The sequence below is a fragment of the Diaphorina citri genome, unplaced genomic scaffold, assembly GCF_000475195.1.
Source record: "Diaphorina citri unplaced genomic scaffold, Diaci psyllid genome assembly version 1.1 scaffold965, whole genome shotgun sequence".
Taxonomy (NCBI): Eukaryota; Metazoa; Arthropoda; class Insecta; order Hemiptera; family Psyllidae; genus Diaphorina; species Diaphorina citri.
This window is the reverse complement of record NW_007378396.1, coordinates 85394-96854: the sequence shown is the minus strand read 5'-3', so window position 1 is coordinate 96854 and position 11461 is coordinate 85394. Positions and strand designations below refer to the sequence as shown.

The following is an 11461-nucleotide window of genomic DNA, read 5'->3' as shown; positions in this document are numbered from 1 at the left end:
ATGATAAAGGAATGGAAATGCAAACCGTCCCGAATTTTTTGCACTACAGTGTACCTATTGGGCATAATCAGTTATTACAGTCATACTGCCTACTGTTACTATTATTTAAATATACCTTATCAATGTTATTACTATTATTATCATTATTGTATTTTTCATCAAAAGTTAGTTCAAGCTCCCGACCGATGTTTATTCAGTTGGATTATTTCCTTTGGGTTTAATGCGGGGCTGGTTTACCAGTGATAATCCTGGGGGCTATTTCCTTTGGGTTTTATGCGGGGTCTGGTTAACATAGATAACCCTGGGGACTATTTCCTTTGGGTTTAATGCGGGGCTGGTTTACCAGTGATAACCCTGGGGACTATTTCCTTTAGGTTTAATGCGGGGTCGGGTTAATAACCCGGGGACTATTTCCTTTGGGTTTAATGCGGGGTTGGGTTAATAACCCGGGGACTATTTCCTTTGGGTTTCATGCGGGGTCGGGTTAATAACCCGGGGACTATTTCCTTTGGGTTTAATGCGGGGTCGGGTTAATAACCCGGGGACTATTTCCTTTAGGTTTAATGCGAAGTCGGATTAATAACCCGGGGCTATTTCCTTTGGGTTTAATGCGGGGCTGGTTTTACAAAAATAACCCGGGGACTATTTCCTTTGGTTTGCGGATTTCGCGATTATGTTCGCGGATTTCGCGATTATGTTCGCGGATTTGGCGATTATGTTCGCGGATTTGGCGACTTTGTTCACGGATTTGGCGATTATGGTCGCGGATTTGGCGATTTTGTTCGCGGATTTTGGAATTATGTTCGCGGATTTGGCAATTATGTTCGCGGATTCGCGTCCCGAATCGACATTTTGGATATTTGGCAAGCCTAGTTATAGTTCCCTCTATCAAACCTTTTAAGAGTTGCCTTACCTATCCCAGAGTACATTAGCTAGCTGTGTGAACTCGTGATGTTTGTTGACAGTCTTGTGTAGGAAATAGTTGCGCTTCCTAGTGTAGATATTGTGAGACTATTTCCTTTGGGTTTAATGCGGGGTCGGGTTAACATAGATAACCCTGGGGACTATTTCCTTTGGGTTTAATGCGGGGCTGGTTTTACATAAATAACCCGGGGACTATTTCCTTTAGGTTTAATGCGAAGTCGGATTAATAACCCGGGGCTATTTCCTTTGGGTTTAATGCGGGGCTGGTTTTACAAAAATAACCCGGGGACTATTTCCTTTGGGTTTAATGCGGGGTCGGGTTAATAACCCGGGGACTATTTCCTTTGGGTTTAATGCGGGGTTGGGTTAATAACCCGGGGACTATTTCCTTTGGGTTTAATGCGGGGTTGGGTTAATAACCCGGGGACTATTTCCTTTGGGTTTAATGCGGGGTTGGGTTAATAACCCGGGGACTATTTCCTTTGGGTTTAATGCGGGGTTGGGTTAATAACCCGGGGACTATTTCCTTTGGGTTTAATGCGGGGTTGGGTTAATAACCCGGGGACTATTTCCTTTGGGTTTAATGCGGGGTTGGGTTAATAACCCGGGGACTATTTCCTTTGGGTTTCATGCGGGGTCGGATTAATAACCCGGGGCTATTTCCTTTGGGTTTCATGCGGGGCTGGTTTAACATAGATAAACCGAGGGGACAATTATTTTTGGATTTCTTCCAGTAGGACAGCCACTAAAAACTCTTACCTTCAAAGAAGATTAAATTTCACATTGGACTGGCAGGGACTTGAAGCTTTGTTGCTTGATAAGGGAAACCAAACTACACTTTATTTCACATGTGATTTAATTTAATTTATTAAGCTTGAACGTAAGGTGAATCAAGAAGATTTTTTTCTTAAATTTATTGAAAACAGCTACATATTTTTAGCGATTAAAACGTGTCACAAAATGTTGATCATTAATAGGTATCATTATCTAATCTACAGCTATTTTTGCATACTTTTATTTAAGATCACCAAAACATAATACATAATTATGTAGTATTAACGATGTACAACTCAAAACCTCGGTTCCTATCTACTCATAATCACGATAAATAAAAATTTCCATATACAAATTGAAAAAAAAAAAAAAAAAAAAAAGTTAATCAGAATGATTTTACTATGAGTAATAAAATATCAATAATATTTAATAAAACATAAAAGAAAATAAATAAACAATTAGGTAATAGGTACCTAATATTCTTTTTTTTTTATTTCACGTGCGAAAAATCTTTTTTTTTAAAGTTCCGAACAAAACAAAATTATTTCGTACACGAAAAAAAAGCTCAAAATTTGCCGGCAATCTTTACGTGTTTCGAATGTCAAATATCAGGACATTCACACCAGACATCGAGTTCAGAACTGGAGAGAAAAGCTCAGCAGAAACTTTCACGGATTACGTGTTGGCGAGACGAGAAAGCGGGAAAAATTGTACTTTTACGCGGGAACTTTGTGTGAAAGCCAAGCTGTCTGGTCTAATTTGGAGCAGGATCTCCAAATACGGTACAAAGGTACGGAATTCAGAACATTTTTTGTGTGAAATTCAGTGCTCTTTTCATTTGGAAAGTTGGAGAAAAACAGTACAAAAGTACTGAATTCAGAACCTTTTTTGTGTGGAAGTAATTTTATTCATTTGGATAAATGAAGACCCTAATTTGAAGCATGCGTTGTGCGATGAATGGACGAAAAATTACGAGCCGCTAGCACATTGGAGGAATTAATTGCGGACAGTTAAATAATTATTTTACGGACGTTTTTATTTAATTTAATGTTTGTCCGAATAAAAAAAAAAAAAAAATGTAGGGAGGTACAAGTAATCATTACACTTTTTTTTCATAGAGAGAAATGTAACTGCACTTCGTTGAAGTATCAAGTATTTCCTCCCTAGTTTTAAAGTTTAAACAGTTAAACAACGGAATCACTGAAATGAAATGTCCTCTTCGCTCTCTACCAAGGAATCGTTGAAATGGAATTTCTTGATCGTAGGGATCGTAACTTCTGGCTCTGTTGTCAGTTCTATCAAATGTTTATCTGCACATGAAAAACAAGAAACAGTAAAAATAAATAATTGGAAAGTTTGAATAAAAGATTCCCAACAAAATGCATTTTTAGTCCGTCTTTCCTTTATTATTACTAATAATAAAAGGTATAGTGGACGGACTATTGTATTCGCTTCGGTGTCGTCTGTTGGTCGTTTAAAAAATCAGAAAACAAATTAAAAAAAAAAAAAAAAAAAAAAAATAGTTAATCAGAATGATTTTACTATGAGTAATAAAATATCAATAATATTTAATAAAACATAAAAGAAAATAAATAAACAATTAGGTAATAGGTACCTAATATTCTTTTTTTTTTATTTCACGTGCGAAAAATCTTTTTTTTTAAAGTTCCGAACAAAACAAAATTATTTCGTACACGAAAAAAAAGCTCAAAATTTGCCGGCAATCTTTACGTGTTTCGAATGTCAAATATCAGGACATTCACACCAGACATCGAGTTCAGAACTGGAGAGAAAAGCTCAGCAGAAACTTTCACGGATTACGTGTTGGCGAGACGAGAAAGCGGGAAAAATTGTACTTTTACGCGGGAACTTTGTGTGAAAGCCAAGCTGTCTGGTCTAATTTGGAGCAGGATCTCCAAATACGGTACAAAGGTACGGAATTCAGAACCTTTTTTGTGTGAAATTCAGTGCTCTTTTCATTTGGAAAGTTGGAGAAAAACAGTACAAAAGCACTGTATTCATACTACGCGGGAACTTTGTGTGAAAGCCAAGCTGTCTGGTCTAATTTGGAGCAGGATCTCCAAATACGGTACAAAGGTACGGAATTCAGAACATTTTTTGTGTGAAATTCAGTGCTCTTTTCATTTGGAAAGTTGGAGAAAAACAGTACAAAAGTACTGAATTCAGAACCTTTTTTGTGTGGAAGTAATTTTATTCATTTGGATAAATGAAGACCCTAATTTGAAGCATGCGTTGTGCGATGAATGGACGAAAAATTACGAGCCGCTAGCACATTGGAGGAATTAATTGCGGACAGTTAAATAATTATTTTACGGACGTTTTTATTTAATTTAATGTTTGTCCGAATAAAAAGAAAAAAAAATGTAGTTAGGTACAAGTAATCATTAAACACTCTTTTTTTCATAGAGAGAAATGTAACTGCACTTCGTTGAAGTATTTCCTCCCTACCTAGTTTTAAAGTTTAAACAGTTAAACAAGGGAATCACTGAAATGAAATGTCCTCTTCGCTCTCTACCAAGGAATCGTTGAAATGGAATTTCTTGATCGTAGGGATCGTAACTTCTGGCTCTGTTGTCAGTTCTATCAAATGTTTATCTGCAGATGAAAAACAAGAAACAGTAAAAATAAATGATTGGAAAGTTTGAATAAAAGATTCCCAACAAAATGAATTTTTACTTTCTATTTTATTTGTAGATAGGTAGAGAAAGAAAAAAATCGGAGAAACACACTTAATTATTGTTGTAAGTGAGAAACATGAGAACATTAAAATAATATTTGAAAATTTTCACATTTTACGCTCAAGGGCCCTGTAGACGATCAAGTAGGTATGCTTGTCAAGCAACCGAGCTTGTCAATCATTTTGACCATGTGATTGTCAAGCCAATTTCACGCCTGTGATTGTCAAGTCAATTTCACGCCTGTGATTGTCAGGCCAATTTCACAAGCTTGAAATTGTTGCGATCAATTTTGATTTGAAAATCTAGAGGGCAAAGCTTGACAAGCACTATTGCAAGTGTACGGGCTACGGGTCACTTTACGACCCTTGTGGAGAGCCGAAATTTGTCCTCTAACTGTCTAACTTACCCTTTTTTCCATTTCATTCTTAGCTCCTATTGTATTTCAAACATTTTACATATTATGTATTTTTTTTTTTTTTTTAAGAGGTCTCGAAATCGAAGAGAGAAGGAAGATAGGATTGGAGAAAGCCAGCCATTCCCAGAACTAACCTTATCCCTTCAGGATAAAATCCGCTCCGGGCGCGAATCGAACCCGCGACCTAGCGATTACAAGGCAGACATGCTACCAACCAAGCTAACTAGGCTGGCGAACATTTCCGTGAAAACACAATACTCACCATATTGAAAGCACGCCACGTGCAGATCTGCAGACATGCTACCAACCAAGCTAACTAGGCTGGCGAACATTTCCGTGAAAACACAATACTCACCATATTGAAAGCACGCCACGTGCAGATCTGCGTCGAACATATCAAACGCCTTGTACAAGTCATAACGTATCCTATTGAACAGATCGGTAAACTCGGCGTCCAATGTGGTCTCGATATTCCACCATTCAGACAGCGTGCTGCGTTTCTTATCGATGTGGAACTGCTTGAGCTTGTACTTCAAGTTGAGTGGTAACTCCAGGAACAGCTTGTTCACGCTGATCTCGATGTCTTTGTACCTGGAAGCCAAAGTGGGAATGGGAATGTGAGAGAGATTGTAAAAAGAAAAAAATGAAAAAATCTGGTGTGGACATCACACGACTTTCCTTATCCTATTGAATGATGCTTATTTGAGTGTTCTTTTACCCTAACTTTTACAATATCTCTAACCGTTTTGTCGCTATTGCTGAACACCGCCAAAAAACGGTCGAAATCTGTCCAAAAGCGGTCAAAATACCGCCAAGCGCAGCAACCATCTCAACCAAACGTTTTGTGTTGCATCCTTGTCACATTTGTGAACTAAATATACCAAATTTCAAGTCTTTCTTATACCGTTCCCGAGATATTGTTAAATTACACCGAAAACCGCCAAAAAGCGGTAAAATGCCGCCAAGCGTTGCACCGGTCTTAACCAAAAGTTTCGTGTCGCATCCTCGTCACATTTGAAAGATACATACCAAATTTCAAGTCTCTAGCTCTTACCGTTCTCGAGATATTTTGTTTACAGACAGACAGACACACACACGGACCAATGGCTGAAACTTTGGATTTAGGCTCTGGGGACCTCAAAACGTGGTTTGGCACTAAAAACTGACCATCGAAATTTTGACCCGATTACATTACTTTCCTTCCTATAGGTATAGGATAAGGAAAGTAAAAAATGATACAGTAAACCACACGTCAGCGACGTCAATATTACGTCAATAAACTTTGTCTCCCTAAATGGTCTTACGATAGATCGTTGCGAGTTTACGCGATATTTGAGCAAAATTTCAGGTCTAAACGAGTGAAATTCGAGTAAAAATAGAGTACACACACACACACACACACACACACAAATATCTATTGAAGGACCTGGTTGGAAGACCAAGTAGACAGACATGTTGTAAAGAGTAGCTATACCGGGATTCACACTCCATTTCGCGATAAGCTACCCACCTCCTCACTCAACAGTACGCAACTACCCACCTCCTCAGATAGTCCCCCATCCGGACACAAACCACGTGCAACATTCAACTAATTGGCGCCTCTGACTAATAAAGAGCAACCTTCCAGCCTTGGAAGGTCGCCTGCTTTGTACGCTCGCCCGTCTTGTAAGCGCTAGGTTGCGGGTTTGCATCCCGCCCGAGACGAACTTTGTCAACAGGTAAAGTTCGTTCTCAGAACGGCTGGCTTTCGGGACGAGGAGACTTCTGTTGTTATGGTTACCTCTATCAAGCCTTTTAAGAGTTGCCTTACCTATCCCAGAGTACATTAGCTAGCTGTGTGAACTCGTGATGTTTGTTGACAGTCTTGTGTAGAAAATAGTTGCGCTTCCTGGTGTAGATATTGTGACAGATTTGAAGTTGTCGTTTGAAGTGGGTCATGATCAGATCCTTGCTGTCTGAAAGAAGATGGCCTGGAACCAAACCGAGCAGATTGGATTGGATAGTACTAGTAGGGACAAGAAACTCTGTTAAGATGTGTCCACACATAGTCGACGCCGTCGATTGGTCTGCATATGTTGTCGAGACAGTGTAGGGTTTTAGTCGACATCGATCGACGGTGTGGACACAGCTTTATAGTTTCCAACTTCCAATGAAAAATGTTCCAATAGTATCAATGGTAAATTTTAAAATTCAACCGTAGCCAGCCCAGTTAGCTTAGTTGGTAGTGCGTCTGCCTTGTAAGCGCATGCTACCAACCAAGCTAACTAGGCTGGCGAACATTTCCGTGAAAACACAATACTCACCATATTGAAAGCACGCCACGTGCAGATCTGCGTCGAACATATCAAACGCCTTGTACAAGTCATAACGTATCCTATTGAACAGATCGGTAAACTCGGCGTCCAATGTGGTCTCGATATTCCACCATTCAGACAGCGTGCTGCGTTTCTTATCGATGTGGAACTGCTTGAGCTTGTACTTCAAGTTGAGTGGTAACTCCAGGAACAGCTTGTTCACGCTGATCTCGATGTCTTTGTACCTGGAAGCCAAAGTGGGAATGGGAATGTGAGAGAGATTGTAAAAAGAAAAAAATGATGCAGTAAACCACACGTCAGCGGCGTCAATATTACGTCAGTTTTTTTTTTTTTCAACAATACTTTCTTTATTTTATTTTGAACATTTTAAATACAATAAATTGTTGGTATCATAATAAATTGAACAGTAGACTGTAGAGATAAAAAAAGGGGGCCATTTATATACCTAAATATAAGTTTGGTAGGTACTTTCAAAAGTTCTTAATAAGATATTTTAATTGGAATTAAAGTATGGTATATGTTTTTTATTTGCTCATAACAACTCATTCGCAAGCTCATTAAACAGAGAGCTGAATCCTCCTCGTCTAAAACTTCAGCTGAATAACTGAAGTTTGTGTCGACTGAGGAGAAAACAGCTCAGGTCTATGGCATTTTCTTCTGACATTTTCATTTTCATGGCAGTTTTCTCTTCGTCTGTGGTTCTCAACGCGCTTCCGGCTTCAGGATGACATGTCCAAGAATATTTGTTTTCAATCTTTCCATTATAGTGACTCACTTTTTTTTTTCTTCTTTTTTTAGCGTACAAGTATCGCTCTAAGATATCCACTCAGATGAAATCCCTGAGGATAAAGTTCTACTATGTGCTGAATATGATTCAGACAGAGGAGCGGTGTGCGATGCCTGAGTTCCGAGATGTGATTCGGTTCGCTATGGGGAAGCATGAGATATAAGGTAAAAAAGTAAAAATCAGCAGGTACAAGTTAGCTATGTTAAAGTGAGGTAGTGCAATAGTCCTTAACACACAAGGGATCAGGAAACATAATAATAGCTATGTTGAAAATCCTCAAGTCTAAAAGAAGAAAAAAGATCCGAACTTTGGTGCGAAAGTCTCCCTAAATGGTCTTACGATAGATCGTTGCGAGTTTACGCGATATTTGAGCAAAATTTCAGGTCTAAACGAGTGAAATTCGAGTACAAAATAGAGTACACACACACACACACACACACACAAATATCTATTGAAGGACCTGGTTGGAAGACCAAGTAGACAGACATGTTGTAAAGAGTAGCTATACCGGGATTCACACTCCATTTCGCGATAAGCTACCCACCTCCTCACTCAACAGTACGCAACTACCCAGATATAGTCACCCATCCGGACACAAACCACGTTAGAGATGGGGATCGATCTCCGATTTAATCGAAGATCGATTTTTTGCGTCGGTTTTTGCTCGATCTTTTGCCCTTGAATCGAGATCGATTAATTCAATCAATCAATCGCAATTTGATTTTGTCTGTTGTGTCTTTTTCATATTTTTTAGTTTTTCACACAAAAATCACAAAACACAAGTGCGTGAAAGATCGAAGATCGATTTTCTTGAGATCGATTCTTTAGGTGAGATCGATCTGATGGATCGATTTTTAGCCTTCCGATTCGAATCGATTCTAAAGATCGATCTTTTACTCGAGATCGAACATCACTGAACCACGTGCAACATTCAACTAATTGGCGCCTCTGACTAATAAAGAGCAACCTTCCAGCCTTGGAAGGTCGCCTGCTTTGAATGCTCGCCCGTCTTGTAATCGCTAAGTTGCGGGTTTGCATCCCGCCCGAGACGAACTTTGTCCTCAACAGAGTTCGTTCTCAGAACGGCTGGCTTTCGGGACGAGGAGACTTCTGTTGTTATAGTTCCCTCTATCAAACCTTTTAAGAGTTGCCTTACCTATCCCAGAGTACATTAGCCAGCTGTGTGAACTCATGATGTTTGTTGACAGTCTTGTGTAGGAAATAGTTGCGCTTCCTAGTGTAGATATTGTGGCAGATTTGTAGTTGTCGTTTGAAGTGGGTCATGATCAGATCCTTGCTGTCTGAAAGAAGATGGCCTGGAACCAAACCGAGCAGATTGGATTGGATAGTGTACTAGTAGGGACAAGAAACTCTGTTAAGATGTGTCCACACGTAGTCGACGCAAAAAAAAAAAAAGAAAGGAAAGAGTGAAAACTTTTTTCAAACAATAATAATGTAAAACTGTAAAAAGGCAAAAAAAAAATACAAAAATACGAAATGACTAGAAACATTATACATGGATCCAAAAGCATGAATAAACTCTTTCAAGAATATACGGCAAACAGTTCCATCAGCAAATGCTGCATACGGGGTTAGAGGGTCTCACAGGGTACATGGGGAGTTAGATCAGCAAGAAAACATATTCTCATTACATACAATTGATTCAGAAAATACTTATTACATAAATACATACCAGCAGTTGATGAAGGACCTGGTTGGAAGACCAAGTAGACAGACATATTGTAAAGAGTAGCTATACCGGGATTCACACTCCATTTCGCGACAAGCTACTCACCTCCTCAGATAGTCCCCCATCCGGACCCAAACCACGTGCAACATTCAACTAATTGGCGCATCTGACTAATAAAGAGCAACCTTCCAGCCTTGGAAGGTCGCCTGCTTTGAATGCTCGCCCGTCTTGTAATCCAATGTACACGGAAAGTTGGATCAGCAAAATATTGCATATAGGGTCCTACAATGTACAAAGTTGGATCAGCAAAATGATATGTGTAAATATTGTTATCTTACAAGTTGGATCAGCAAATGAGTTCTACTCAGCTGAAGCAAAGTGTCGATACAATTCCTGAGCTAAATCCTTGTCCCGGAAATTCTCCACTCGAATATATTTGAGCAGAAGCTCTTACCGTTCTCGAGATATTTTGTTTACAGACAGACAGACAGACAGACACACACACAGACAGACAGACACACACAGCCTGTCTTCCTTCTCTCTTCGATTTCGGGACGATAAGACCATAGCAGTTACAGTTCCCTCTGTCAAACCTCTTTAAAAAAAAATCAACCGTGGTCAGCAGCCGTAGATAATAAAACCCCGATCCAAATTTCTCACTTTGCTTTGGTACAAGATGAATAGTTTCATCCCTAGACTAGAATTTAGCAAAAAAGAAAAAAAAAACGTGTTTTGGCACTAAAAACTGACCATCGAAAATTTGACCCGATTACATTACTTTCCTTCCTATAGGATAAGGAAAGTAAAAATTGAATGAGAGTGTTTCGGGATTCCCTTTCCCCGTTTCGGAAATCCCGAAGCAAGAGCAAATCTGATTGAACCGAATTGGAATCCGATCCAAAACACTCACCATCCTTAGTGGCGTAAATCGTCTTGCTGTAGAATCTGGTGGGAAACACAAAGTCTTCCGATTTCGGTCGCAGCACAAGCGGAAAATATGGCGGCCTCAGAAAATAGTCATGGTCTCTGATTTTGACGGCGCGAGACAAGTTCCTACTGTACAGTTGAATTTGGTGGCCCGCCTCTCCAGTAACTTGACTGTCTTCTGAGTCCAAGTCCAAATCTTGAGGCAAACTTAACGAATCGTTAGAATCATTTGAACAGGTTGTCATGGTAACTAGGACGCTCAGTGTTAGAGCGAGATGGAGAATACGCTGCGCGCGCATGAACCTTGGGCAACACGCACCATGCAACCCTCTGGTGGTCACTTAGGGCAACATCCTGGAGTAACGGTGATCGTGATGTAAAATTGAATGGGTGACCGTCTCGACATGCATTTCTTTTTGAGGTGCAACTTAGCCTCGTCAGAACAGTTAAGAAAAGCACTCAGCCTCGACAGAACAATTCAGGAGTGGATGATCCCAGCAAACAAGGTGCAGTCAGCCTCGTGAGGTCATTTCATCACTTACAGTTTACATTGAGTTTTACCAAGAAGTTTTATAACTAATTTGAATGCATCATCATATAGAGCGAGATGGAGAATACGCTGCGCGCGCATGAACCTTGGGCAACACGCACCATGCAACCCTCTGGTGGTCACTTAGGGCAACATCTTGGAGTAACGGTGATCGTGGTGTAAACTTGAATGGGTGACCGTCTCGACATGCATTTCTTTTTGAGGGGCAACTTAGCCTCGTCAGAACAATTAGGAAATGCACTCAGCCTCGACAGAACAATTCAGGAGTGAATGATCTCAGCAAACAAGGTGCAGTAAATCTTGAGGCAAACTTAACGAATCGTTAGAATCATTTGAACAGGTTGTCATGGTAACTAGGACGCTCAGTGTTAGAGCGAGAT

The 11461-nt window shown here is 39.8% G+C and overlaps 1 protein-coding gene across 2 annotated transcripts; it reads right to left on the bottom strand.

Moving 5' to 3' along the window:
* Positions 1–3728: 3728 nt before the first annotated feature.
* On the bottom strand, positions 3729–11126 carry LOC103513379. 2 transcript variants are annotated; one of them, XM_026826600.1, is made up of 4 exons: positions 10515–11126; positions 9071–9230; positions 7116–7351; positions 3729–4314 (listed from the first exon to the last, which is right to left on the bottom strand). In XM_026826600.1, the coding sequence occupies exons 1-4, from the start codon at positions 10828–10830 to the stop codon at positions 4202–4204; spliced, it is 825 nt and encodes a 274-aa protein (XP_026682401.1). In that variant the 5' UTR covers positions 10831–11126; the 3' UTR covers positions 3729–4201. The 2 variants fall into 2 exon arrangements, with proteins under 2 accessions (XP_026682401.1, XP_017301283.1); XM_017445794.2 differs by lacking the exons at positions 7116–7351; positions 9071–9230 and adding exons at positions 5168–5403; positions 6623–6782.
* Positions 11127–11461: the final 335 nt, after the last annotated feature.

Bases quoted from the DNA above. Each gene is read 5' to 3' on its own strand.
- LOC103513379 (XM_026826600.1), bottom strand. From the start codon at position 10,830: ATGCGCGCGCAGCGTATTCTCCATCTCGCTCTAACACTGAGCGTCCTA. The intron at 7,352-9,070 runs GTAAGGCAACTC...TTTGGCTTCCAG, and splicing joins GCTAATGTACTCTGGGATAG to GTACAAAGACATCGAGATCA. The intron at 4,315-7,115 runs GTGAGTATTGTG...TTTCATCTGCAG, and splicing joins CGTGGCGTGCTTTCAATATG to ATAAACATTTGATAGAACTG.